This window comes from Aotus nancymaae, unplaced genomic scaffold (genome assembly GCF_030222135.1).
Source record: "Aotus nancymaae isolate 86718 unplaced genomic scaffold, 86718_ANA_hifiasm-v0.15.2.pri h1tg000020l, whole genome shotgun sequence".
Lineage (NCBI taxonomy): Eukaryota > Metazoa > Chordata > Mammalia > Primates > Aotidae > Aotus > Aotus nancymaae.
Genome location: NW_026988432.1, coordinates 45,448,629 through 45,461,844, shown reverse-complemented (window position 1 = coordinate 45,461,844; position 13,216 = coordinate 45,448,629). Strand labels below are relative to the sequence as shown.

At 42.3% G+C, this 13,216-nt stretch overlaps 1 protein-coding gene across 1 annotated transcript in view; it reads left to right on the top strand.

Moving 5' to 3' along the window:
- Window positions 1-775: 775 nt before the first annotated feature.
- Window positions 776-13,216, top strand: part of DSG2 (desmoglein 2) — a 49,582-nt gene continuing 37,141 nt past the window's right edge. Inside the window, exon 1 of the mRNA XM_012447289.2 lies at window positions 776-840. Coding sequence (XP_012302712.2) covers window positions 796-840 — 45 coding nt within the window. The 5' untranslated portion in view covers window positions 776-795. The remainder of the gene's footprint in view (window positions 841-13,216) is intronic.

Below are 13,216 nucleotides of genomic sequence, written 5' to 3'. Positions count from 1 at the left end.
ATTGTCCTTTTTGACCTCTAGTGATTGTTTCTCCCCTAGCCAGATAAGCCGCAACCCTGTTGGAAGCAGTGAAGGGCCATAGGGAAAAGCAGTCTTTGCGGAGACAGCCACCTGAAATCCTGCTCCACAACTTCGGCTCCTGGAAAGCGGGCCCAACGCACAGCGATCGCGGCTTCCCTGAGGACGCGGGTCCCCGAGTCACCAGCGCCACCTGCGCTCCGGGCCCAAAGCACAATCACAAAGCGCGGGACCTTTGCGCGGCGCGGGGCGACCTGGCCCCCGTAGCCACCGGGCCTGATCGCGAGACCCCGCAAGGACTCTGCTCCGTGGAGCGTTTGTCCTTGGGCAGGGGCTCTGCGGCCCGCGCAGCCCAGGCCGCGCCCCGCCGGGGGGCTCCCTCCTCCAGGTCATTCTCCAGGGAAGAGGCGATCGGGAAGGAGAGAACGAGGGGGCGGGGCCTGCCACCCACAGTCCCCAACCCGAGGACGTCACGGTCCCAGGTGCGAGTGCGAGGGGGCGGGAGTCCACCCCGCGCCTCCTTCCTCTGCCGAGCTCCCCACCTCTGTAAAAGCGGCGCGTGCTGCCCCCGGCTCCATTTTCTCCAGGCGGCCACACCTGGAGCCGCGCCTTTGGGTTGGGCAGGGCCGGGCCGCGCGGCCGCTGCGGGGAAACAGCCCTCGGGGCGGGGAGGGAAGGAGGGGGAAGCCGGGCCGCCGGGGCGGGCTGGGCCAGAGCCGGGAGGAACCGTGTGTGAGCTCAGGGCCTGCGGCGGCGGCAGGCGGAGGCGAGGGCGCGATGGCGCAGAGCCCGGGAGGCCGGTGTGTCCTGCTGCTTCTCCTGGTAAGTGCCGCGAGCGGGGCAAGGGAGCCACCGCCGGGGAGGGCGTCGGCAGGCGAGGTCTAGAGCTCGCGCCCAGACCTGCCCGCCGCCCCTGTGCGCGTTCCCCGCCCGGCCCTCCCTCCCCCTGCCCTGAGGTGGGAAAGGGCCGGGCAGGCTGCTGCGAGACCCGACCTGGGGCTTCTGAAACCTCTCGGCTGGGGCCAGGAGGGTAGGTTGGGACCTGTCGAAGTTGTGTTTTTCTTCCCGCGACACCCAGGCCCCAGCGCCCTTTTCTGTAGTGTGTGGGTGTAGGAGCCCTGGGGCGGGGAACACTGTTGCTGGGGGGTCAGGGGCTTTGTTTGGCGTCTCTGGGATGGGAAACGTGGGGGCAGTAGGGAGCCACCTCGCGCCTCTTCCACGTTCCTTAAGTTTCCTTAGGATTCCCCAGCTCCTCTAGCCGCCGACACACGCCAGTGAAACTGGGGAAACCAGGAACATATCTGTATTCTTAGAGTGCAAAAAGTAGGCTAAATATAGTTTCTTTTTTTAAAAAGGTGTAATTTACAAAGCTTAACTTTTAAGTGGATCACCCACATAAAGATAGTTTTAACTTAAAGTTTATAAAGTCGATGTTTCAAAAGTTTTCCAGTATTAAAGATAATAAACACATGTAATAGTTTGAAGGCTTATTCATTTAAAAGGTTATGGAAAATCGAAGTGTAGAGCCCCCTCCCCGACCCCCCCGGAGACGACGTTTATTCCTTCGATCTAGCGTTCTAATGCTCAAACTGGATTTTAAACTGTTGGTTGTCTGTTTAAGGGGTTGCACGAATGTATCTCAGTTATAGGGGTTTGTTAAATGGGTTTTAATAAAGTGACAGTTATGCTGTAAATATAGGTGTGGGTTCACCTTCCAGAGAGTTCACAAATATATGTTCACAGAGATTAGATGCAAAATCATACTCAGTTTTCTTATGTAATGATGAAAATGAAATTGAAAATGCAAATACATTAACTGTCTTCAGAGTTCTAACTTCGAAAAGATGAGCCCTTCCAAAAGATGAGCCCTTCTATCCCAGAATTGTGGTGGGATATGGAAGACAATCGTGTGTGTGTGTGTGTGTGTGTGTGTGTGTGTGTGTGTGTGTGTGTGTGTCTCAAAACGGAAAAAGGCTGACTAAATCCAGTGTAGAGATTTCCATGAACTCTCAGGTGGAAGAGCATGATAATTAGGACCTCCAGGCCTACCACACAGTTCATGTTTGTGCTCTACTTATCCATTTCATTTTGCCCATATCTTTGAAGTAACTTTCAGTGCAAGTTCATTTTTTTAATAAAACTTTTCTAAGACATGATTTGGGGCTTCGTTTTTAGCCTCAGGAATGGCAAAGCAACTAATCCCCTCACCTTGATGTTTTCTTGGTTAAGGAGAATTCCAAGCTAATATAGCACCTAGCTCACTTTGAGAGTTACATATTCCTTCCATGTATGAAAAGCAATGACCTTTACTCTTCAAAGAATATAGCAATCAGGCCAATTTGTACACTCACAGAGTAGCAGGTAAACACGTTAGGTATATCTTTCACTTTAGCAATTTGATACTTTTACCTTATTGGGCAGTAATAAACAGCTCCTTTAGAAAGCGACTATAGCCAATGGAACAGGAGCAAAATACTTGGACTGTTCTATGTATTTTCTATAAAACTTTCTGCAGTATAAATTTGAGTATGTCTATTTTTTGTTCAGAGAATAGTGGGCAAGCGTTTTGCCCCCAGTGTGTTTGCAGTTGTAGTCTTTTGGTTAAAAAAAAAAAAAAGGAAAGCAACTCATCTGTCAGAAGTAATTGCCAAGGAAACAGGTTCTTTACTGGAATATAAATTGTAGTCTGTTGGATCAGAGTTCAGTTGCAGATAACAGAATTTACTCTAGCTGTTTAAAGCAAGAATAGGTTTATTTCAGGCACTAAACTGACTACCTAAGTGTAAGAAGGATTGAGAAGACTCCCATTTGAGGTCTCAATAATGACTTCAAAGCCACACAGCAGAACCACACCACTTAGGGAGCTGCTGCCTCACCTGTGACCAGGAGCTGCACTGCCACTCCCACAGTCTAGAAACTGCTGTGATCAGGGCGCCACTTTTGCTACTGGCTGCTTTCCATACATCCACATCTGCTCACCAGCAAACACAGCAAGCACAGAGCTTCTGCTTCACTTCCTTCTTTCAAATTTCATGTAAATACTGATTGAAGCCAAACTACATTCAGAACAAAGCCTGCAATGGCGTCTATGACACATGGCCTTTCGCTTTCCTCAGCAGTACAGGGAGACACACCAGAAGGTACCTGGGTCACCCACACAACTATCACACATTTAGAGCAACTGTATCAAAATGGGGAAAAGAAATAATTTTCTGAACAAATTTAGAGAATGTTTCCTCTTCAAGGGTTCTTCGTCTGCAATCCAACGACTCCCAAATGGTTCACAGATAGAATTCAGGGGGTTCCTAGAGATGGCATGGAATTAATTACATACATATTTTAACTGACTTCTGACTGAAATTTAGTATTTCTTTAAATTATGAGTGTAGGGAAGACACTGCCACAGTAGTGTGAGCAGTACCTGTGACTATCACAATAGAATTCGCCAATCCCTTTACATCATATTATAGTGATCTCAAAATACCATTTATTCTGAACATCACTAATAGACTTTCTACTAGATCTTTAACTTAATATGTTAATAACAAAATACATGATATTGCTGCATCACAAATTGGTATTTTAAAAATGCTAGTAACTATTTCAATATAACTGGGTTCATTGATAATCCCCTGTATTTTATTTTATAAATTTGAAATCATTAATCTGAGAAGGAGTTCATAGTCCTCACCACATTGCCAAGGAGGACTCATGAATGAGAGATTTCCTGATGGTTGCTTCAATTTTGGGTTCGACTAATGAAGCTTGTGCTTTAAAATCAAACTACATTTTAAGGATTCAGTGACAGCAAATCATACTGTGGGCGGATATATTTAGTAGGTATTAGTTTGCTAGGGCTGCTGTAAAAAAATGCTAAAAACTGGATGACTTAAAACAACAAAAATGTATGATCTCACAGTTCTGGAGGCTAGAAATCCAAAATCAAGGTGTGGGCAGGGCCATGCTTCCTCTGAAACCAGTTTCCCTCCTTTCCTCTCCCAAGTGCTTGGTGGTTTGTCAGCAATCTTTGTCATTCCTTCTCTTGCAGGTGCATTCATTACTCCAGTCCTCCATCTGCACATGGCATTCTCTCTTTTGTCTCTTCGTATCCTCTTCCTTCTGTGCACGTGTGTGCCCTTGTCCAAATTTCCCCATTTTATAAGAATATCGGTTGTATGGATTATGGCCCAAAATAATGACCTCAACTTGGTTAAATCTGCAAAGACCCTATTTCCAAATAAGGTCACATTCTGAGGTACTGGTGGTTAGCACTTCAATATATTATCTTGTAGAGGACATAATTTGATCTATAACAAGTGGATTCAACTATCTATAAATTACCAATATCAGAGTTATGCTTAATGTTCTAATATACAACTGAATAACACATAGAGAAGAATACATTTAAGTATAAATTAGAAGGTGAATGTTGAAGCCATAAGAATAATCAATTATATTCAAGGATTTTAGAAACATAGGGATTTCTTACTGGTTTTTGTTTCTAAAAGTTAGTAGGTAATGGGAAAATGGCAGCTCTTAACAGAAATTTTCTTTAATTATAACTTAAGGCAAGTACGTTACAAAAAGACACGAGCATTCATTGGTCTAAATTCTCTCTGATTATTAGAAATCCCTGATGAGCTAAATTGGAATTTCCAAGGCTAATATTCTGTGGTGTGTGGGTGTAGTAAGCCCTGGGTCTGGCTCACTACAATATAAATCTGTATTTATAGAAACTTCCCAATTGATCTAATTGTCAGACGTGTAAGCATGAGAATTACTGATCTAAATTTTGCAAAATAGTTTCTTTATGACATAGAAAAATTTACATGGGAAAAATTACATGTTGAATAGGGATTGGTATTTTTAGAAACTGCCAAATTGTAATAAAAATTAGAAACTTTAGGCTGGGTGCGGTGGCTCACGCCTGTAATCCCAGCACTTTGGGAGGCCAAGGTGGGCAGATCACCTGAGATCAAGAGTTTGAGACCAGCCTGGCCAACATAGTAAAGTTGGCCAGGCTGGTCTCTACTAAAAGTCTCTACTAAAAATACAAAAATTAGTCAGCCGTGGTGCATGCCTGTGTGTGCCTGTAGTCCCAGGTACTCAGGAGGCTGAGGCATGAGAATCGCATGAAGCTGGGAGGTGGAGGTTGCAGTGAGCTGAGATCACACTACTGCACTCCAGCCTGGGTGACAGAGGGAAACTGTCACAAAAAAAAAAGTAGAGGAAGGGGAAGAGGAAGAGGGGAAGGAAGGAAGGTGGGTAGGTTAATTGAAAGCATAAAGGACTTTTAGATCTATTTGAGCACTTTTTATTTGTTTTGTTTTTTTTGTTTTGTTTTTGACATGGAATTTTGCTTTGTTGCCCAGGCTGGAGTGCAATGGCTCAACCTTGGCTCACTGCATCCTCCGCCTCCTGGGTTCAAGTGATTCTCCTGCCTCAACCTCCTGAGTAGCTGGGATTACAGGCATGCACCATCACACCTGGCTAATTTTGTATTTTTAGTAGAGACGAGACTTCTCCATGTGGGTCAGGCTGGTTGAGCAGTTTTTAATCACAGCCTTTTTTCCCCTGTCTTTCACTATGCCACAGATTTCAATAGCTTTGATAACAGTTTATAAACATATAGTCTGTATATGATGAAAAGCTATCTTCTCAGTTTTGTTTTTTATTAATTTTTCATCATATGCAAAGTTTGGTGATTAGGCTGGAACAACAGAATTCATACCATGGTCTGTAGTGAGATGAGAAATGTCCATATGAAAAGAAACCAAACACACATGACCCCTATTTAGTGAATCCCTGCTTGATGCTAGGCAGTGTGCTAAACAATGGGGAATTAAGAAAAAGCCAGAAATGTTCTGCCCTCATGGTGCTTACAGTCTAATGGATGGTGTAACACGTAAATGGCTAACTTCCAAATGGGTAATGATAAGAAGAGTAATAATAGAGAAGCATAGTACTGTGGAGCCTCCAGAAGGAGCAACTATCTCAGTACTGGGTAACCCAGCTGGTATCTGAGAATAATTATACATTACTGAGATGATATGAAGAGAAATAGATTCTAGATAGAGTGAAGAGCATCTACAAAGGCCTGAAAACAACAGTTCATGGTTCTGTGGAGGATCTTAAAAGTTCATTGTTGCTTGAACATAGAACGTGAGGCAGAAGAATGTATAGGAAGATGGGCCTTCAAGAAGCCCAAGAAAGCTACTTGCCAAGGAAGTGTTTTTAGGGAGGTATTCACATCACTAAGTAAATGAAAACATGGGCTTTGGTTGAGATGGTCAGGAAAGCATCAAGAAAGAAGAAATAGGATTTGAGTGATTGAGTACAGTTTTGCCCAGTTAAAAAGAGAGGCAAGAGGTATTGAGAACTTGGTAAGCTGAGATCGAAGCCAGGCAGAAAAGCCCAGAGGCCATGGGGTACCTGGGAGGGAGAAGCAGCCTGGCTGCCATAGGGAGACTGGTTTGGGAGCCAAAGGGATGGGAAGGCATTTTTGTTGTCACAGTACCTGAGGATGCCCCTGGTATTTAGTTCCCAAAGTCCAGGGATACTAAGATTCCTGCATTCTGCATAACCCTCAAGAATTGGCCACGTGTGAGGAATTTTCCTATCCAAAATGCTTATAGCACCCACACTGAGAAACAGTGATAGGCAAATAGTAAGAGGTTCTAAGTAGGGACTTATTTTACTTGTCTGGATCCTCTTTTTAAAAGGCAAATATCTCTTAGGTTGACTACGCCTTGATACATTCATCCACTCAACAAATACTGGGCACCTACTCTCTGTGCCAAGCACTGTTCCAGGTCTCATCTCGAAATCACCCGACTGAATTATTTTCATCAGTCAAGGAGTTGCCAGCTGGCTGACTGGGGAATGTTTTGGATGGAGATGAGAGGAGATGAGACCATTCAGATTTCCCTTGTTCTAACACACCGCCATCCCACCACTCGTTTCAAGTCCTCTACAATGCAAACAAAAACATTCAACTAAATGTTTGATACCCACTGCCTCGTTTTCATGGTCTCCTTAGACCCTAAAAGTGCTAATTGAGAAATGAGGCAAGAGTCCTAGCTCAGTCATCATCTTCTTTTAACACCATTAATCATATCATCTCTCCTTCCAGATATCTCCTTCCTTTGCTTCCTCAGTATTCTGGGGTTCGTTTCACTTAACAAGAACCTGCAGTGCTGCTCATCCCATTTATTTCTGGCCAAGCACAATGGGGCGGAGGAGGGTACACAATACATACATCACTAGGAGACATCAAATAGGAGTGGGAGACACAGCAGTGGCTAAGAGAGTGCTGCCTTTAGGACAACGTGCGTGTGGATGTTGAGAATGTCTCCAGTGGTCAGGCAATCCCTGCCCATCACTGAGCCGCACTGCCCTGCTTCCTGTTGTCCAGCCGTTCTCCTCCCTAATCAGATACTTTCCCCAGGACCTAAGCTTAACATGCCTACAATCTGTCCTCTGGGAATTGCATCTTTCTAGCCACTCAGCCTGAAAACGTTGGCACCCTCTGACTCCTTCCCTGTTCTCCCCACATAGGGCATTGCTAAGGATTTTTGTCCCCATAAAGACTCCTACCTCTACCTGTCTATCTCATTGCCATTCCCCTGATGCTGTTCCTTATTCCATCTCCCTGGCTTAGTACTTTAATCCCTGCACTGTCTCCTGCCTTTCATCTTGCTCAGAGCTGCCAGAAAATCTTTTGGAAGCACTAGCGACAGTCTCCCTAATCATAAGCTGGCAACGACTCTCCACTCCTTATAAGATCAGTGAAGAGCCCCAGCTCAATGCCTTGTCCTTATTTTCTACTTGCCACCATCATATAGTTCTAGGTGCCAAGCTGCACTACTTCTCATTTTTTGTCCTCACATCTCCATGTTCTGGCACATGCAGTCGCTCATCTGTACATTTTCCCTTCCTCCTATGGGCACAGAAGCAGATTATCTTCCATTTCCAAGGCGAAGCCCATTGCTATCTCCCTGCTAAACATCTCCTGGTTTCCCCAGAAGTAATCTTGTCTTCAGAAGGAAGTAATCATGCCTTTTCTGAGTTCCCCAGAACTATTTTTATAGCCGTCAGTTACACAATTAAAGTTTCCTACCTCATAGTACTTTGATCCTCCTACTAAACTGTAAGTTTCTTAAGAGCAAGATTTTTGTGTCTTTTATCTGTAAACTAGCTAAATGCCTTGGACACAGCCATATTCTTTTAAAAATGTGACCTGAAGCATCTTTCTATATTTAGAAAAGCTGGAATAATGATACGAATTTCATGTGTATAAGAGAATTATTTCATGCCAGAGGTTAAGTAGTAAATTTTTTTTTTTTTTTTGAAATGGAGTCTCGTTCTGTCGCCAGGCTGGAGTGCAGTGGTGCAATCTCCGCTCACTGTAACCTGTGCCTCCTGAGTTCAAGTGATTCTCCTCCCTCAGCCTCCTGAGTAGTTGGGACTACAGGCACGCACCACCATGCCCAGCTAATTTTTATATTTTTAGTAGAGACAGGGTTTACCATGTTGGCCAGGATGGTCTCGACCTCTTGACCTTGTGATATGCCTGCCTTGGCCTCCCAAAATGCTGGGATTAAAGGTGTGAGCCACCGCCTGGCCAAGTAGTAAATTTTTATTTAACTTTTATGCATTTAGCAATCACAAGTTGGGCTTCTCCTGTATGACCAACAGTCTTCTAAGGGCATGTGAACTGCCGCTGCAATCTTGGAGCTTACAGTGGAGAAAGAGGAATGTAAGGGCAAGAAGCTGATATTTTTTGAATATCCGCTGTGTGCCAGTCACTGGATTTAGTGAAAGTTAATAATGGGTGAAACTGAATCAAACCCAGGTTCACCTGGCACCAAATGCCTGTACAGCAGTTTGCTACCGTGAGCCATCAACAAAGTCCAAACTTCTGGAACTAGATAATTAATTTCACTGCAAATTAGAATTATTCTAGAAAGGAAAAAAAGAAATGTAAATTAAGATTTACCTCATTTCAGAGATATAGTCCTGCAAAAGTATATATACAACTTTCTAAAGCCGTTGATTTTCACTCTTTTCAATTTTGCCCATCCACTTATTTGAGACCAGTGAAATGCCTGTTTCCCACTTTGGACCTTGGAGTCGCTTGTGGGTCAATTTCTGGTAGTTCCTGCAGTTTACCTTACTGACAGGCCAGTGCCATCTAATAGTAAAAAAGGGCAGCCTGAAGCTCTTGGTTTTCTTAAATTTCTCAGTGAAAAGAAATCATTTTCTTCATTTTATTTTTTAGTGTAGTGTTCAGGAATATATTGCAGCAAAAATCTGGAAACAACCTACCATTTTTGTCTATCAAATTATGTGAGGTCTGTCGTACAGATTTATTTATATTTCACCTAATTCCAAAAGCATTTGTGACCATTATAGTAAATACCTACCAATAGAATGGTAAAATATGTTGTAAGTGACAAATGCTTAGGATCAGTAAAAGTTAAACTAGAAGAAGAGGTATAAACCAGGCGAAAACACTACCTGAAGTATTCCAGTTGTAGTTGGTGAATACATGTAAAGTGAAAAATCTTTTTGTGGTGGGGAGAACTCAGTTACTGAACTGCCAGATTTATTTTATTTTATTATTTTATTTTATCTATTTATTCTTGAGGCAAAGTCTCACTCTGTCGTCCAGGCCAGAGTGCAGTGGCACCATCTTGGCTCACTGCAACCTCTGCCTCCTGGGTTCAAGTGATTCTTGTGCCTCGGCCTCCTGAGTAGCTAGGATTACAGATGTGTACCACTACACCTGGCTAATTTTTGTATTTTTAGTTAGAGATGGGGTTTTACCATGTTGACTAGGTTGGTCTTGAACTCCTGACCACGAGTGATCCACCCATCTTGGCCTCCCAAAGTACTGGGATTATAGGCATGAGCCACAAAGCTCAGCCTGAACTGCCTGATTTAGAATACATCTTTTCACACATTTCTCCATAACTAGGGGCTCCTTACTCAGTTTATGAATTATCCAGGCTCTCATTTTCTTTCTTTTCTCTTGCTACCATGTGGTTTTACACAGTGGTTTTCAAAAGTGTGGTCCCACTTCTGGGACCAAGTAGTATCAGCATCACCAGGAAACTTGTTAGAAATACAAATTCTTGGACCCCATCCAGACCTACTGAGTCAGACACTCTAAGGTGGGGCTCAGTAATCTGTGTTTTATCAAGGTGATTCTGATGCTACTCAAGCTTGAAAACAACTATTAACATCCCAATTAGAAAACAGAAATAACTGGAGTTTAAAAAAAGATTAAATATTAAAAAGCCCTATGCCAAGGGAAAAAAATAGGAACTGTCCCTGAATACACAAAACGTTACTTGAAATAAGAATTCACAATATGAACAAGTCAAGTGTAGCAAAGCATTGCTAAATGCATATTTTAAAATTCTATGAGTTAATAAAAAGTTTACAAAGAAACTCTCTTCCTCTTGGTAGCTAACTTCAATATGACTCACCTAAAATCATATTTGTTACATTCAGATTAGCCCAAACATCTGAAGAACAGGTGAAAGATTTTGATAAGCCATATACTTTATTACTATCAGACTTAAAATATTTATTATTATTTAAAATTCAAATTCAGAGTTCAAAAATTAAAAGTTCAAAATATTGCCCTTGTTTTTTTTTTAAATTAACAATTGTGAAAAATATAATCAGTTGTTGAGTGAGACTGCTGTAGGAGTATATAAATGTCTAGGTCATCTATAACTTGGACTTTTAAGTTGGAATTTTCTAAATAAGTTGTGCCAGTTAGCCTTAAAATAAATTTTATAAAAACTGCCTTTCCTTCCTCCCATCCTCAAAATAAGATTAAGAAGAAAAAAGTGCAATAGGTGAATTCTAACATAAATTCTAACATAAATCTAACATAAATCAGATTTATCAGAGCAGATCACCAAAATCATTGGTTTGCCCTGACTGCACTGAGTCCCTTGAACTCTTCTGAATGTGTACATTTCTACAACTACAGACTACAGAGCTTTCTTTGTGGCTGCAGAGACTACTACAGACCAGACCTCCAGCTCTGCCAAAACAAATAGAAAACTCAGGATGTGTGACCAGAGAAAATAAACAAGTGGCATCCACTGGCTTTATTTTATCTCATTTTATTTCCTTCAGATTATTTTAGCCAAAGTTGAAAACCCTTTAAAAATGGATGGGGGATAAACCAAGGATCCTCAGAGAAGTTTTTGATTTGACCTCCTGTACAATAAAAGGGAGAAACAAAAGAATTACAAAACATTCTGGGGGGGTAAATGGGGGAAGGGAGAGTGGGGGGTGGGGAGTTGGGGAGAGAGAACATGGGGAGAAATGCCAGATATAGGTGATGGGGAGGAAGGCAGCAAATCACACTGCCATGTGTGTACCTATGCAACAATCTTGCATGTTCTTCACATATACCCCAAACCTAAAATGCAATTTAAAAAATAAATAAATAAAATAAATAAATAAATAAAACAGTTTGCCTCATTAGAAGGTTGAGTAACACAAGGAAAGAAAATAACACAGGTGTTAGATGATGGGCCTCAGATGGGCATGAGTGTAAAGAACCACTGGCAAGTGCTATGTCCTCTGTGTTTGAGTTGTAAAGATGGTCCATTGAGCACACTGCTTACCTTGTAGTAATTTCTCGCTGAATGGACATAAGAAGCCATGATAATGACTCAAAGTTGAAATAATATTTTAAACTACTTTGTATTTCTCTACATCCATTTTTTTTTTGTATGAACATTTGATTTTATTCTCTGACATAAGTATGTGGGAGTATAATGATTGAGTCAAATAATAGGTGTATCTTTTAATTTTTTTTATTGCATTTTAGATTTGGGGGTACATGTGGAGAACATGCAAGATTGTTGCATAGGTACACACATGGCAGTGTGGTTTGCTGCCTTCCACCCCATCACCTATATCTGGCATTTCTCCCCATGCTATCTCTCCCCAACTCCCCACCCCCCACTGTCCCTCCCCTATTTCCCCCCGACAGACCCCAGTGTATGATGCTCCCCTCCCTGTGTCCATGTGTTCTCATTGTTCAACACTCACCTATGAGTGAGAACATGCGGTGTTTGATTTTCTGTTCTTGTGTCAGTTTGCTGAGAATGATGGTTTCCAGATTCATCCATGTCCCTACAAAGGACATGAACTCATCGTTTTTTATGGCTGCATAGTATTCCATGGTGTATATGTGCCACATTTTCCCTGTCCAGTCTATCATCGATGGGCATTTGGGTTGGTTCCAGGTCTTTGCTATTGTAAACAGTGCTGCAATGAACATTCGTGTGCATGTGTCCTTATAGTAGAACGATTTATAATCCTTTGGATATCTACATCCATTTTTAATAAGATATCTCTTAGTCTGAGCTGTTAAAGCTTAAGGGATCACCTCACCATAAAACCACTGAATATTTCAAGATCCTCTGCTTGAAAGGAAAGACTTCTGATAGAGAACCTATCAGCCAGGAGGAGCTGTCATCCAGTGACTCATGAGTCCTCTTGGATTCTTGTTTAGACTCATCAAGGTAACTTCAGAACAGGAAGTCTTTTCTAAAAGTGCTGACCTTGAAAACAAAGAGTACATTGATTGATTGTGTCTGGCATTCCCTCATGCCTCTAAAAAAAAAATAATAATAATATTTTGCCAGTTACCAGGAAGTTCAGTTTTTATAAGATGTGCAGGATCCAATGGTAGAAAAAAAATTTTAATGTTTTTCAAAGCAGCAAAACTAGTTAAAATAATTTTTTTAGAGTTTAGCAAATTAGAAAAGGTTTTGTAGGATATTTTGTTCATCTGAAAACACTGCTTTGGATACAGAAACTAGCAGCTTACTTTTCCTCGTCAGTCTTAAAGGCATGTTGCAGGTGACATTTTTCTGTCACCAAGTTCCTAGTGAGAAAAAAAGTCACAAATTTAGTGTTTGTAGGAAGCCATGTCGGCCACCATGTCCAGTCACCCATCTAATGCTCGAAACCCCTTTACAGCATCCCCACAGGAGGTCACTCGAACTTACAAAGTGGACAGGTTTTTTAAAAAGTGCCAGGGAGTGGGAATGGAGGACTAAGGCAGAGAGTGTCTGCTTATTCCATTCGTGTTACTTTGCCTTATATTACCAACTGGAGATGTACAGAATCTCCACAGTCCTCTGCAACTTATATCAAT